The sequence below is a fragment of the Polyodon spathula genome, unplaced genomic scaffold (assembly GCF_017654505.1).
Source record: "Polyodon spathula isolate WHYD16114869_AA unplaced genomic scaffold, ASM1765450v1 scaffolds_1585, whole genome shotgun sequence".
Lineage (NCBI taxonomy): Eukaryota > Metazoa > Chordata > Actinopteri > Acipenseriformes > Polyodontidae > Polyodon > Polyodon spathula.
Genome location: NW_024473062.1, coordinates 57,205 through 73,525, shown reverse-complemented (window position 1 = coordinate 73,525; position 16,321 = coordinate 57,205). Strand labels below are relative to the sequence as shown.

The 16,321-nt window shown below is 44.9% G+C and overlaps 2 protein-coding genes across 2 annotated transcripts; both read left to right on the top strand.

Moving 5' to 3' along the window:
• The first annotated feature begins 184 nt into the window (after nt 1-184).
• Nucleotides 185-9,776, top strand: cct3 (chaperonin containing TCP1, subunit 3 (gamma)). The gene is made up of 14 exons (XM_041243115.1): nt 185-286; nt 894-955; nt 1,072-1,122; nt 1,656-1,718; nt 2,295-2,391; nt 3,487-3,604; nt 4,163-4,349; nt 5,087-5,236; nt 5,833-5,965; nt 6,592-6,673; nt 7,030-7,210; nt 7,978-8,223; nt 8,614-8,745; nt 9,470-9,776. Exons 1-14 carry the CDS (start codon nt 259-261, stop codon nt 9,557-9,559), a joined length of 1,620 nt encoding a protein of 539 aa, XP_041099049.1. The 5' UTR covers nt 185-258; the 3' UTR covers nt 9,560-9,776.
• Nucleotides 9,777-11,238: 1,462 nt separating this feature from the next.
• Nucleotides 11,239-16,321, top strand: LOC121309934 (glycosylated lysosomal membrane protein). The gene is made up of 6 exons (XM_041243125.1): nt 11,239-11,369; nt 12,223-12,483; nt 13,413-13,601; nt 14,025-14,243; nt 14,540-14,817; nt 15,149-16,321. Exons 1-6 carry the CDS (start codon nt 11,259-11,261, stop codon nt 15,318-15,320), a joined length of 1,230 nt encoding a protein of 409 aa, XP_041099059.1. The 5' UTR covers nt 11,239-11,258; the 3' UTR covers nt 15,321-16,321.

The following is a 16,321-nucleotide window of genomic DNA, read 5'->3' as shown; positions in this document are numbered from 1 at the left end:
TTTTATTTCACTCCCCACGAGGAGAAACCGAGGCGGCTGCCCTCTGCCTGGCAACCGCCCCTCTCGGACCGCCTTCGCCGTGACTGGCTGCGCGACCCGCACATCAACGCGAACTCGAGTTCCCGTTGGCTCTCCGCGGCGTCAGGCATCGCGTCCTGTCCGGGATTGGCTACTTGCCGCTAGCCCCGCCCCACCCCCTGCTCAGTCTCTCTCTGCAGAAGGTTCTGGTCGCTTTGGTTTCGCGCAGCTAGAGCCGCAATGATGGGCCGCCCGGTTATCGTGTTGAGTAAGTCGCGTTTATCCCTCTTAATAAATACATATATCTAATGGCTGTTATTATTTTATAAAGCCGAGGTTTTGTTGTGAGTAGCTGACCCGGTTCTGGCTCCCGTCGAGCCGCAGTGAAAGGGCCGGCGCCGGGTGTCACTATTACTCAGCGAATTGCCAGCTTCAGGATTTTAATTTTAATTTTCGTCAGCCGTCGAAAAATGAGCTTCTCCCTCGGCTTGCAGGGTCTGAGACGGCTAGTTAGTTTGGAATACCGCTGGGTTTTTGTTTTTTTGGTTTTTGTTTTTGTTTTTTTGTGGGGAAACTCGTGTCCTGTCACAAAAAATAAATAACCAATAAAATAATCAAAGCCGTTTGAAAAAAATATCAGTCGTGTTTATATCGTACTTGAGAGGCGGCTGGTATCTGTGTATTTATATTATATTGTGTATTTATATTATATTTTGTATTTATTAGACTCGCCTGCGTGCAGCTCGTCCCAGCGGCGTGGATATATATATATATATTATACTTCATTTCGGTAACGAGTGATTCATATTTCAGATTGCTGTACACTAGTTGCATATTATTAATGCTATTTATTTATTTTTTCTCGCCGTTTTTAGGTCAGAATACCAAGAGGGAGTCTGGAAGAAAAGTCCAGACCGGGAATATCAGCGCCGCGAAGGTGGGTAGCTGCTAAAACGCATCAGAATAAAACGTGGTTTTTCTGCATTTTTGCAGCAGTGATCTGTAATTGATGCCGGACCCCCCCCTTTTTTTTTTTTTTCTTTTGTAATCTAGACCATAGCAGATGTCATTAGAACATGCTTGGGTCCCAGAGCTATGATGAAGGTAAGCGACCAGCTCCCTTAGTTTACTGCAGGCAGGCTCTCGTTGCCTTGTTTGGCTTCTCCTGATTAAACACAGCCCTGTATATTCATGGAAGGGTGCAACGTATTTGTCCAAACCACTTACTAGTGACCAGGTAGACTTCTAACCAGTGTGGTTTGGTGTGGCAGCTGGTACTGATCTGGGTAACTGGGTGGATATATTAATAAACAAGAAAGCATTTATATTATCCTCAGTTTACATCTGTTTTTAAATGGAATTTAGTGTATAAAGCAGTCCCTTTTTTTCTATAATTGTAGCTTATAGGGTGTTTTATGCCCGTAACGCCTTAAGATACACAGTATGTCAAAAGAGAAGTTCGAGACATTCACAGACAGCAAAACCACGGTCTGCCTTGCTTGGTTTTCATTTTAATGCCGCTGTGGGGTCAGACAGACTCTCTCGTTTTTCCATGGTGTAAATGCGAGAGCCTTCTCACCAGGGTTACTGTGTTCTGTTCATATTCTCACCGCCTGTTCTCTCTTCCTTGTTCGTAGATGCTGCTCGACCCCATGGGTGGGATTGTAATGACCAACGATGGCAACGCTATCCTCAGAGAGGTGAAGACGCAGGCCGCTGTAGCGCATTGTAGTAACACAGTATGAGTTGAGACACATATGGGAGCCTCGGTTTGTGAGTGTGTCACGTGTAGGGTGTCTCTTACTGAATGAGAGATGTCTTCTCGTGCAGAGGACTGGAGTAAAACTGAACTCGGACTGGGTGATGTCTTATTCATGAACAGTCGATCTACACGTGACGTGTTAACTTATTAGAAATCCACCCCCCCCCTGTCACCAGGTCGTGAAATGGTTCAGTCCAGAATCAACCACCACATTCCCTAAATAATGTGTGTAACCCTACAGGTGCCGTGTCGTGGTGAGAGTATTTATGAAAAACGAAAGTGTGGCCGGGCAAACTTGAACCAGCAGCATCAAAAGATTAAATGTCTTTTACCTTGTATACCTTTTTTTTTCTTTTTTTAACATTGGAGTCAGGTGTGGTGTTCTCTGAACACAGGATAAGATGTACTGGAATTTGGGAAACACTTAATTGCGATTGGTTGATGTGTTTTGGTGTCTCAAGACAAAGCAATCAAAACGTATTGTAATGAGAGGGCTGTTTCTTTCTGCCTGCAGATCCAAGTGCAGCACCCTGCAGCCAAATCCATGATTGAGATCAGCCGCACTCAGGACGAGGAGGTGGGAGACGGGACCACGTCAGTCATCATTCTGGGTACGTGCAGCAGCAGCACGAGAGAAATGAGGACAGGCACAATGCATAGAAATACTTGGGACTGTAATTAGGAAGTGTACTGCTGAGGGAATTCAAAATGAAATGCACTGCAGCTTACTTGCAGTAAAACAAAAACAATGCCATTCGCTATTTAGCTCAGTGTATGGTAATGCAAGTATGTGAAATATGACAGTGTGCTTGCTGTGGTGTGTTTAATATTGTAGTATAATAGCAGAACAGACTCGCTACAATTTTTAAACTTATTTTTACTGAAAAATAAACGGTAACATAGTCGTAAGAGCCATCTGTGTTGCATGCTGTCAGATCAGGACTTCACTAACATGCTAGTTCAATATTACAGCTGTACACAGTTAAAGGTGCGTTCTCCAATGCCAGACACAGCGCTTGCTAATTTATTAAAACATGCTGAGTTCATTGCAGTCATCCGCTGTGTAGATTAACCATTCAGCAGAGTGAGGCAACAAACAAGTGAGAACAGAAATAAAGTTTCTGTTGTAGTATCACTGGCAAGTTGCTGTATTTTTAAGCAGTTGAATATGATGGCAACCAGCAATTGGATTTGGCGACTAATTTATTTTGGCCAAGGAGCCACTGGCTCCAAAGGCAGAAAGTTGTGCCTTATTTCACGGTCTAAAAATTATTACACCATTTAAACGTAATATTTATTAAAACAGAAAAAGTAGCGGTCACATTCAAAATTCTCTAGTTATACAACAAATGTTCCTAAATATTAAATGCCTACTTGTAAAACTAAATAATAAATTGTAGAATATTTAGTTTGTCTACCTTTTTTTTAAAGACATTATATTTCCACCATTGGTAAATGATAAAACAAAATACTTGGACAGGACTATCTTTAGTAAAAAAAAAATCTGTGATCTTTGGTGTTGCGGGTGTCTTTTTCATTGAAGGCATTGTAAAGAAAGCATGCAGCACGGCACTCGGGTATTCTAGGATTCCCTCAGTCGTCCACTGCAGGCGGTCACCAGTAAAGGGGAAGCGTTTCACTTCCTCTTGCATTAGAGCTGTGCCCACAGTGCCGGCAGTGTGTGACTCTTGTCTGTGTGCCTCTAGCTGGGGAGATGCTGGCCGTAGCAGAGCAGTTCCTGGAGCAGCAGATGCACCCGACGGTGGTGATCTGCGCTTACAGACAGGCGCTGGACGACATGATCGGCATCCTGAAAGACATCAGGTACGCACCGGGGCTGTCCCTCGGAAACATTGCTGGGATCTTTCCATTGATTCAGCGTTGTTCTGGGGGGTGGGGGGTGTTAGACCTGCTAAGTTTATACTGTTTGAAATGCTAAAAAGGATTTTAAGTTCAGTGACAGATCTTTTGACTCTGCAACTTCCTTTACCTGATCCCTGATGGATTCAAGTTCATTTTTTTTTTTTTTTTTTTTTTTTAACTAAGCTGTACATCTGCATTTGTTAAGTAAACATTTGTCAGCTGTGAATTTCAATTTTAAAACTGTCAGTTTTCAAAAGTAGACACTTCTGTGTTAGTGTACATATAGAATTTCACTTTTCCGTTTTTTCTTTTTCTAGATTTTCCAATTCAAGTGTTCAGTTAGTGTTTCGCAGCGCATCAAGATACCATAAATGTTTTTTTATTTTGTTTAAATAAGAAATCCGTGCAAGATCCTCATTTTTGTCAGTTGTGAATTTATTAAATTTCAGTTTTAACACAAAACCTTTATTTACAACCTTCCGTTATGTATATAAAAAGTAAAAACATGTCTGTGTTCAGCACCCCGGTGGACGTGAACAGCCGGGAGATGATGCTGAAGATCATAAACTCTGCCATCAACACCAAGGCCATCAACCGCTGGGCTGACCTGGCCTGCAACATTGCGCTGGATGCAGTGAAGACTGTGGAGCTGGAGGAGAACGGGCGCAAAGAGATCGACATCAAGAAATACGCCAAGGTGGAGAAGGTACGACCCAGGCTGCCCGACACGCTCCTTGGCACAAGGTTTAATCTGGAGCAGGCAGACTGATCAGACCCACTCGCAACCTCATCTGATTTCAGTGCTCCAGTATAATTACGTGCACTAAGGAAGTGAGAATATGGGCAAGATAAGCATGTGGGCTAGTATGCAGAGTCTGTTTAATAAGAGGTGAAGAGAAAGCAGAAAGTTTAAAATATATTAGCATGCTAATCACAAGGCTTTAATGTCTTTGTGTTGCCATTTGTTATTGTCCTAGCTTACCATGCTGGTCTGTAGTAAAGCATGTCTCTAAACTTCTCTACACCTTTCCTCGCTTGCATGTACACTCCTCTTCATCCACGAGGGAGACAGGCATATGGGCTTATATTGGAAATGCTTCCTAGAATCCCTCCAGCTATCGAAATATATATACAGTGATAAACCCTTAATAGAAGTGCTGTTTCATAGAATCCCTCCAGCTATCAAAATATATACAGTGACAAACCCTTAATAGAAGCGCTGCTTCATAGACTCCCTCCAGCTATCAAAATATATACAGTGACAAACCCTTAATAGAAGCGCTGCTTCATAGAATCCACTATATATTGTAATCAAAACTGAATTCCCTTCACTGTTCAACCAATAAGAAAAAAATTAAATCATCTTTGAGATTCAAACCTGATGGGATTCCAGAGGTTTTTCGCTGGGTTTTTTCTTTCTGCTCAGTGTGTTTGTGTCTCCAGATCCCAGGCGGTATCATCGAGGACTCGTGTGTCCTGCGCGGCGTGATGGTGAACAAGGACGTGACCCACCCCCGCATGCGCAGGATGATCAAGAACCCGCGCATCGTGCTGCTCGACTGCTCGCTGGAGTACAAGAAGGGAGAGAGTCAGGTACTGCCCTCCGCAGCGTCCACTGCTGGAGCGAGCATTGCTTGAATAAGCAAGTGCCAGTTCATTTGAAAGAGCCTCATTGTAAAACAAGGAATGGATCAAACAGGTGTTCAAAGGGGGTATTATATCCATTCCTGCAACTGTTCTTTGTGTGGATTTTTGAAATTACAGATTCATAAATAAAAGCAAGTAATTTGTGTAATGGGTTGGGGGTGGGAAGCAGACATTGCTTGATTTCATCCCTGAAATTTTGGCAGTTTATGAAAATACTATAAAATAAACATTGAAGGTGGTTTTTGTAGTTTACTTTGTTGGATTACCTTTGGTGTTAGTCTTAGATGTACAGCTATGACCAAAATTTGTGCATCGTGTATAATATATATAATATATATATATAATATATATATATATATATATATATATATATATATATATATATATATATATATATATATATATATATATATATATATATATATATATATAATGTGTGTGTAATTGTGATGCCAAACTTTTGGCCATAGCTGTAGACCATTTGCCTAGTACTTACTTTCTCGGCTGACTGTCCTAACACGTCTGTGTCTGTCTCTGTCTAGACGGACATTGAGATCACACGGGAGGAAGACTTTGCCAGAATTCTGCAGATGGAGGAGGAATACATCCAGCAGATCTGTGAAGACATCATCCGTCTGAAACCAGACCTCATCTTCACAGAGAAGGGAATCTCGGGTAGGGAAAGCAACCACAAAACTCGCCAGGGATACTAGGAGTTAAGACACGCCTGAGCTTGTTACCTGTACACTGTGGCTAATCAAACTCCTAGTAAAACTCTGGATATTTCCATCCCTGACTTTACACTTGTCGCAGACCTATTTTATTAGTTTAGACTTCCACTGACTACAGTGCTGCATGGATTTTTATGTAAAAAGTCTTGGCAGTCTTTATTTTGTTCTTGAAAACATGCAGGTAGTAAACAGACCCCCATTTAGCATTTGAGCCCAGGCGACTTTTCAAGCAGCTTGTCAGGGAGATCTATTTTCATTCAGTAGCTCAAATCAGGGTGCATTTGAAATGTGTTGCTTGTTGAGAGTGGGTTTAATCTCGCATGGTAAACCTGTCACCTACAATAAGTTCCTCAAAAGTTGCCGGTGTTTCAAGGGCACTAGACTACCTCATGTTACTTTGAGCTAGTCTGTAATTTGATGCCAGTCTGGGGTTGTGAAACCAGCCATGAATGTTTAAATGTAATTCAGTTTAACCTCCAGTCCAAGCCTCTAGCTAGCGACCCTCCCCTCTAGTATTGAGACTTGCTGCTTTTGGCTTGCAATGTAACAGTCGCCTGCTGTTTCTTCCAGACTTGGCTCAGCATTACCTCATGAAAGCAAACATCACAGCTATCCGCCGTGTCAGGAAAACAGATAACAACAGAATCGCCAGGTGAGAGATCATGAGGGATGTTGTGACTCTGAACTGACTTCAGAATTATTATTTTCTCTAGCTGCTGCTACTACTAGTAATACTGGCAGCATGTTATCATTTGTAATGCCTAGTTTAGATGCTGAAAGAAAGGTACACTGATAAAGGCAGTAGCTGAAACACATCTGTCTTCTCGACTTAGTTTTTATGTTAATGTGGGAGGAGAGAGAGAATTTACAAAAGGTAACACTAATAAACAAAGCCATGTAGACAAACATGTTTTGGCTAGTGCCTTCAAGAAAAAGCCAAGCTTCGTCATTCTTGCCGTCCTCCCAGTTGTGTGGCCTTGCCCCCTCCTAACCCTGCCCTCTCTCCAGGGCGTGTGGGGCGCACATTGCCAGTCGTACTGACGAGCTGCGCGAGGAGGACGTGGGCACCGGCGCCGGCCTGTTCGAGATCAAGAAGATCGGGGACGAGTACTTCACCTTCATCACAGAGTGCAAGGACCCCAAAGCCTGCACCATCATCCTGAGAGGGGCCAGCAAGGAGATCCTGGCTGTGAGTGCAGCTCTCTATACTGTTTACCAGCTTATTGAGACTTGGTACAGTATCTACTCCGTACAAGATCTAGCACGGCGATACAGGCTGTGAGTTCAGACTCAGATCTGGGCAGATATGTATACTGCAGACTATCTTAAAACTAGTAACACCATCACCTGTGCTAGCAAGGAGATACTAGCTACTGGGTGTAGCTCTCTTACACAGCTCTAGGGACATAACCTGAGTGAGAAATAGAGTCCCCTTTACATCTTATATGTGTAGATGGCATCCCATGCTGTGTTACACATTTTAACTGCAGGAAGATTCTGGCTTGGAGTGCATCGAGCGAGGGACACACACACAGCCCCGTGCAGTGCTTACTCTGCTCACAACCATGTACCATAAGGGGTGTAACGATTCACTGTGTGTTGGATATATTGGATTGCACTTTGAAGTATGTATAGTTTATCGTGATACAAGAACAAAAGCATAACATGGCTCATTGCAGATTACCAACTGGTTCTTGAATGAAGTGTGTTTTAGCATTGGTATAGATGGATTCTTTCCCTATCATTTTAATTTTTGTATTTTTATAATGCATCATACAAGTAGCCATTCGGGACAGTCACATCTATAGTGATGCATGCTGTATATAGTTACACCACAATGGCAGGAGATATTTGTGAGTAGACCAGGTTTTAACATGTCAAGGTGTTTTTGTGTACGCTGATGAAGGCACAGTCTTCACCTTGCTTTTTCCATTGTGTTTGCTGCTCCCTGCGCAGGAGGTTGAGCGCAATCTGCAGGATGCCATGCAGGTGTGCCGCAATGTGCTGATTGACCCCTCCCTGGTGCCGGGGGGCGGGGCTGCGGAGATGGCCGTGTCTCACCTGCTCACGGAGCGCTCCAAGACCATGACCGGCGTGGAGCAGTGGCCCTACCGCGCCGTGGCACAGGCCCTGGAGGTCATTCCCAGAACCCTGATTCAGAACTGCGGAGCCAGTACCATCCGGGTCCTTACCTCCCTCAGGGTAAAGCACTCCTCGCTGTAACACGGTGCATAGAAACGCTTCAGTCACAGCGAACACACTTCATAGCGGTGCACTTAGAAACGATTAATCCACTGCAACACACTTCATACACAACTAACACACTTCATACACAGCTAACACACTTCATAGCGGTGCACTTAGAAATGGTTAATCCACAACTGTAACACAATCCATGATGCAAGGGATCTAACTGCTGTGCAATGGCAGTTTTATTTCCAGCCCTGCAGTGATACATAGTGTTTCATCCAGACCAAACACACACTCCATAGTATTAAATATAAAAATGTTTCCTTTTTTTTTTTTCTTGCAACTCAGAAAATCCGAACTAGAGTATTTTGAATGAATATGTTTGTTTGCTGTCTCTTGCAGGCAAAGCACACGCAGGAGGGCAGCGTATCGTGGGGGGTGAACGGAGAGACAGGGGCGCTGGTGGACATGAAGGAGCTGGGGATCTGGGAGCCGCTCGCTGTCAAAGCTCAGACCTACAAAACCGCAGTGGAGGTGGGGCGCCCTCCTTCTGTTGCATGTTTGGGTCCATTTGTTTCTGTGTTGTGCTGACACAGATATGCTGCCTCTCTTCACCCGGCTTATTCTGAGCCATTTCTTTTCATTTTATATTTGTTAGTGCAGTATATTAATTTGCATTACAGTTCCCCTTTTAAATGTTTTTAATGTCTGAGAAAGCATTGTACATGTTTGAAAGGTAATATGCGAGAGATGGGTAGATTACATTGGTTTTGCAGGGTAGTTATGAGTGATTTGGAGCAGATGTGGAGTTCAGTGAAAAGGTTTTACCTTTTTGAAGCAAGGTACTGACCTGACAAAGACAAACGAATTAAGTGATAGTTTGAATGCGACTCGCTTTATGCTGTGATGTAGCACAAGCATCCGCTCTGGTAAAAGCCCGCTAGAGCTACAAGCTGTTGCGTTGATGGTTCTGATCTTGTCCTCCTCCCCTCGCCCTCTGAAAAAAGAAACAAGGACCAGAGGTCACAAATAGAGATTGGATAAAGGGGCATTCAGAACAGAAAATAGGAGGCACTTTTTTTGTGGGAGTCTGGAACCAGCTCCCCTGTAATGTTGTTGAAGCCGACACCCTGGGATCCTTCAAGAAGCTGCTTGTTGAGATTCTGGGATCAATAAGCTACTAACAACCAAACAAGCAAGATGGGTTGAATGGCGTCTTCTCGCTTGTGACCTTTCTTATGTTATGTTCTTCTTCCAGACTGCCATCTTGCTCCTGCGTATCGACGACATTGTTTCCGGTCACAAGAAGAAGGGGGGTGACTCTGGAGCTTCGCCGGCTGAGCAGTAGGAATGGTCAGCGATATCTCCTGAACAGCCATCTGCTCTGTACACACACACACACACACACACACGCCCGTATTTCAGTATTTATTGCAATGTCTGATGGGCTCAGAGCCAGAATCCTCTGCTGACACGCAAGCTTCTCGAAATGATGACACAGAATGGTTTACATCAGTTGTAACTGCATTATAATTATAGTAATAAAAGTCGGTTGAAATAATAAAGCTATTTGTTTTGTTTCTGCATTTCTTTAATACTTTGTTTTAAGTAAATGTTTTCAGTTGCTTGAATGGTGTCCCCATCCTCAGTTCCTATGGAAGCACACAGGTGGTTATTGAAGTGTGCAGAATACTGGATTGTCTTACATTGGAAAAGTATTTTGTTTTCAGAGAATTTAGCAAGCCCCTTTTATAAGCTCTTCTGTAATCTGTACGCATGGACTTTTTTTTGGTGTAGTATTGCTGGGTTTAAGAAATCTTCTTCACTGGCCACCTTATCAGTGAGCCGCCTGCATGATGTCCTGTCACAAGCAATTTCTCCCCAGTCGCTATTGCTTTGCGATGCGTAAGTAAAATGTGTATGCTGAACTGCCCAGTCCAGTTGGGAAGTTACACAGCTAGTCTAGAGAAATGCTGTCAGTTGTTTACATACAGCAATATCGCAAAAATACACTGAACAAAAATATAAATGCAACATGTAAAGTGCTGTTCCTATGTTTCATGAACTGGTTATATATATTAATCGTGCGATACCGTTGTCTTGTAACTATTTCTTCACTTGATTACGCTCTGTGACACCAGACCTCTCTCCAAGAGACGCCTTCTCTCCAACTTCTTTCCATTGACGCAGTGTTAAATACAACCTGACTCGCACAAAACCTGAAGTGAGAAATGTGTGGGTTATATTTTATTCTGATTTGAGTTTTGAGGCTGACATTTGAAAAATTACAAGTATCTATCTCCTATGAAACTTTGCTAAAAGCAGATCTTTCTTTGCCTGGTGCTGAGAAGGTAATTAATGTTACTCTTGGGTATTATTTTTTATTGAAATGAGTCGAGTTTATTAGGCTACAAATACCGTCATTTTCTCAGATGGATGATTTGGAAAATGTTTTTGTTTTACAAAAATGAAAGCAATTAAAGTTGCAAAAAAGTAAATAATCATATTTTTTCTTTTTAGTTTTGTGTTTATTTCTTTAACGAACAAAACTCGGGGAAGCTTCACACTTTAGTTAATACTTAATGGATTGTCTACAAGCAGAGTTCATATACCGTGATGGAGGAAAACAGGAGCTGTCAGTAACATTTCATTATCAACTATCTTCTATTTTAAATGAACACACAGTATGAACCCCTCTGACTCTCCACAGCAGCGTCGATGCTGAAATAGTGATAGAAACGCTCTTTCACTGTGCGAGTTTTACATTTTCCTGCTGAACGCATTTGCAACGTGTGAGGCTGTTAACATCTCCACTACAGATTCGCCGAACCAGTCACGGCATGCAAAGCTCTTTGCATGTGTAAAAGTCTCGATTTGTCCGTTTTGCTTCTGGTAAACCGAAGATGTTGCCGGCGCCCCGGGGGCTGCACGGTTGCTAGAGCTCCCTTGAGCGCGCAGTCCCTTAAAAGTGTTCCCTCTCCTTTAAGAGCGCGCCTGCGGTCTGCAGATCAGCTGACTAGTCACACGTGACTCATTGCAGGTTAACCATGAAGCTGTTGGCAGGGTTGCTCCGGCTGGATGCATTTTTATACTTTATAAATCTAATAACAGCCGCCCAGCCTTTTTTTGGAGGCGGCACGGACAGTTACCGCAGAAAGGTAAGCAGCCGGATTTGAGAAATGTAACCTTGCTGTTAGGAAGTTGTGTCAGTAAAGCTGTCAGCCCGGTACGCTGTTATTGAATTGCATTGCACGTTTCCGGTGACCGCACTCATCTGATTTATTGTCAGTCCCTACAGTACAGTGCCTCCGTCGTTGAGACCAAGTAATAACATGGATTGTGAATCCCGAACCGGACCCCGATTTGTTTTAAACTTTCCCCTTTCTCTTCACTTAAGGTCTAAAGTCTAAGAATGTCTTTTTTTTCAAGCCCGGTGCTAATCTGCAAAGTGTGATTAATCCACTGACATCGGGAGTCTTAACCTTGCTCGTTGGCGATTTTGTAAAACGTACACTTTCATAAAGAGAAACGAAATAATACATATAAATATCTATATATAAGCTCTCGCCTGTGGTACCCAGGTGCGGTCCTGCTGGTTTCTATTCACTCTCAGGGCAGTGCTGCGGTTTCTCAGAATGCAGTCCTCGAATGGAGCGCATGACGACGCTTTGCTCCAGATCTGCATTCTCCTGCCCACACTGGTCAATGTCACAAAGAAACGGAGTTTACAAAAAATAAACAACCGTGGAGCTATATTCTACTCCAGAGCCTAATTACCCCTGAAATATGCTTCAGCTATAAATATGATTTGCAGTCTTGTCTACTTTTATAGGGATGGCAGTAAGACCCCCGTTGCCTAGCAGTTCGATCCATTCCTGGTTTTGCTATGGGTTTAATAGGACATGCCTGAGCTTGTTTCTATACACTGTAGCTAATGAAGCTCATAGTAAAACCTGGACTGGGGGGAAACTGTACAATAGGAGCCTGCTTTCCTTGTGTGTTTGTATGCAGGTGTCCCTGGAGTTGAACCCGGATCCCAGCGGCTCCTCCAATGTCAGCGTGCTCCATGTGCGTGCCGTCGGGGGCAACGACACGCTGCACTTCCTGTGGAGCAGCCTGGGGGTGCCCACGCTGCTGCTGGTGCACACGGACAGCCCAGAGACCCGGGTGCAGATCGACTGGGCGCGCCTTTTGTCGGGCAACGCCTCGGGCAGCCTGACGGTGGAGCCAGCGAGCGCTGTGCAGTACTCCACCGCTTTCCTCTTCAGTAAGGTATAGGCGTAGCGACGCTGCGAACACTCACACTAGAGCACAAAAAACAGGTCCAGGGATTCTGTAAGACTCCCGTTGCTCAGCAGTTTGATCCATTCCTGGTTTTACTGTGAGTTTAATCAGACACACCTGAGCTTGTAACCCACACACACTGTGGCCGATCAAGCTCTTAGTAAAACCTGGAATGTAGGAGGCGTTTCAGTCCCTGAGATTACAATGTTTCGACAAGAAATGTCTTTGGAGTCAGGCTGGAGATGCATTGCAGACGTTTCTTGTGTCCTGCGGATCTCGTAATGCAGTAGATTATCCTAGGGGCGGTACTAGTTTAGAGTTTTAACGTTAGCCCAGTTTTAACATTAAGAGTTTAGCTTCAGTGTTTACACTGTAATAACTGTACAATACAGGCCAGTCTTTTTTCAGTATCTCTTCCCACTCCTTTCCATATACAGTTACATGCTGTGCACAGATACAGTTCTATATTATTACACAGAGCAAAATAATAGATGCATTGAGAGAACTGCATTATTGAAAAGCAAGAAGACTCCTGTTGCATAGCAGTTTCACCCAGTCCAGGTTTTACTAAGAGCTTGATAAGCCCCAGTGTGTCTAGGTAAGTTCAGGTGTGTCTTATTAAGCTCATAGTAAAACCAGGAATGGATCAGACTTCTGTGCAAATGGGGGTCTTATTGCCATCCCTGCACCTGTTTTTATTCTTCATTATGGTTCTGCAGTTTATCATATCGAAACACATACAAACAGAACAGCTTTATTAGCGACTTGCAGGCAGCCGCCGTGATTCTGGGTAGCTCTACATCAGGCTCCAAATAGGGGAACCAGGGGGATTAATCCATCCGTCAGTGTTTCGTTGAGGATAGCAAGAACCAATCGATTCCTTGTTGCATCTTTTGTGTTTTCTGTTCTCACTGCAGATCTGGGAGTACAGCGATGGCAGGAACAGTGCTGATCAGTCCCAGGCGGCAGTGGACAGCTACTTCCCTCCTTACAGCTTGGAGGAGTTCACCTGGGAGGACTCGAATCGAACCCTCAACCGCTCGGCCCTGACTGCGCAGCTCTGTGGGAGGAACCAGTCACAACACAGCGGGAGAGTCTGCTTCCAGGTGGGAGAGGAGAGGAGAGGAGAGGAGGAGGAGGGGGAGGGGGGGGAGGGGGAGGGAGTCTTGTGTGTGTGTGTCTGTCCTCATGTTGCACTTTACAAAGTTACACAACAGTCACCGATCTTCTCCAAGCTTGTATCCACCAGCCTCTAGACTGCTATTGGGTTCTTTTTTCTTCTGTAATCTGATGCATGGTTGTTTTTCAAGTGTGACCCTGCAGGATCAGGTTGTGACTAGTCCTGGGACAAGTGTGGGTTTTTCATGTTAGTATATACTGTCAAACCCCCCCCCCTCCCCCAAAAACTGTCCTTTTATAATTTCTGTTATAAGAACAAACATGCTCACTTTTGACACTGGGTACATTTCAAATGGCTTTTGTTCCAGGATTCTGCTATGATTGTTTGTTTTTTCTTGCCCCACTCTCAGATCTCTGCCTTTGAGTCCTGGGGGCGTGACCCTGCCTGGCCCCGCCTCCTCCACAGTTCTAACTCCTCCCAGCTGCGCTTCGTGATTGAAGGGGTCCCGCCCAGGTCAAACCGCTCCAGGTTCGCTCTAGAGCTGCTCTCGATTGACAGCCGCGATCACGAGGTGAGAGAGGAGACCCGCCGCTCCATTGACGATGAATACACTCCCTCCATATTCCAGGTAAGGAGGCTCTGTGTGAGTCTGGCTGCGACCAGGGGATGGAAATAGCCTTGCATAGCAGTTTGATCAGACACAAGCTTTTTACATAGACACTGGGATCGCAAAGCTTGTAGCAAACCTTAGAGTGGATGAAACTGCTGTGCAATAGGAGTCTTGCCCTAATTTAGTTACAGCTGCTTCAATAGCAAACCGCATTGTCACATGCAGTTGTCGCTCCTTTATTTTGCTGTCTTATTTCCGTGCCTGGCTGTGTCCGTGTATTTTGAAAACTCTCTCCTGTCCCTCCTGTGTCCCAGGTGTCTCGGCTGGTCTCGGTGCATGCTAACAGCAGCGCCCCGGTGCTCAGCTATGCTCAGTGGAAGCCTGTAGCGTACCGCACCGCCTCACCCGTGTTCGAGGACTCCACGCCCTGCCGGCACTCCCCCTGCACCCCCCTCCTGCAACCCCCTCGCCTGGGGCTCGCTCTGGCCTTCTTCGGGGGCGCCCTGGATCAGGGGTACAGAGCCAGCGCTGTCAACATCAGTTTCGGGGTCCCGGGAGAGCCTTACTACAACGCCACAGGCTACCTGAGCTGGTGAGGGACACACGTCACGATACTGCCTGGCCATTTTATTGGGAACTATCCACCTAGTCGCATTTGCCCTGAATAGGAGATGTCAGATACGTTGATGTGCTCCCTGCAGTAACGTGAAGCTGCGGGAGTTTTAACCCTTTGCTGTCCGTTTATTCGGCGCTAGTCACGCGCGCCGTTTTAAAATATTTCTTAAAAAGCGCGGTTTAAACGCTTTCAAAGCTGCGCGTTTTAAACCCGTGGAGCGCTTTAGAAATGCGCGAGGGATCTTTAGAAATGTCAAACGGTAACATCCTTCGAATGGCGGTGCAATCCTCTTTCTCCCACTCCCCAGGTCGTGCCTGCTTGGTCTGGGCTCCCCCCCAGAGGACTCCTTCTCTCCGCTGGTCCTCGGCATCATGGCGGTGGGGCTCGGCACGCCCGCGCTGCTGCTGCTGGTGGGAGGGGCCTGCGTGTGTGGGCAGAGACTGAGGAGGCAGCAGCCCGGGTACGCACCAATCAGCTGAGACCACACCCCTCTGGAATACTGATGCCATGCCTGCAAACCTCCTCAGACCACTCCCCTCCCAAACCACTGTATTATTAATGAGCTGCTAGTGTCTAACCCAATCAGAAGAAACCTGGGAAGACGTGTTTCTGTAAATTATTATTCTTAAGAAATCTCCGAGCTGTGATGTTTTTCTGTAGCACGCTGGGTGGCTGACAAAGCCCAACCCATTCCAGCTCTTACTACAGGCTTGATTAGCCCTAGTCTGTAGGTAACAGGCTTGGGCGTGCTATTAAACTCTGTAAAACCTGGAATGGATCACACTGCCATACAATGGGAGTCTTTCATCCCTACATGCCAGAGCACCCTTTCACAAAAAAAGGATGTACTGAGTCACCTGCAGGTTAACATGTTGGTAAAAACAGGGGGTTTAACTTAGAAATTGGAGCGTTTCAGCCAGTGCCTTTCACATTGAGGGTGTTTGACGTTTACTCCCAGGTTCTGTACCTGACCTCACTCTTCCAGGGAAAGCTGCTGAAGTCACAACTAATTCAACAGCAAACGGCATTGTTATTTTCATGTGCAGTTCTCCCTCTTTATTTAGCAGATCAGAAAAACATGAAATGTTGAAGAGAGTGAATTTGCGAAGGGCCATTATTTCAGAGAAATGCAGGGCATTTCCAAGGTACTGTCAACATGGTAATTCAGAGGCAGCGCTGCGATTGGTGTTAAAACCCGTTTCATAGCAAACTACTTGTTCTTTATATATTTTCGTTGGTGCAGTTGATTTCTCTGTGTCTCACTGCAAGGATACTGTGCATGCCTCCCACGCTGCACACACACACAACCACGCACGCACACAGATTTGCGTCCGCGTTCCACACACACACTCGCACTCACTGTAGTCCAGTCTCTGGTTTCTTGGCACCGACGGATTTTTGATTCTCCAGCTCTTCAATGAAACACACCTCTCCCCTCCCGTGTTTAACTTCAAGATGTAAATGATTGTTTTAACACAGA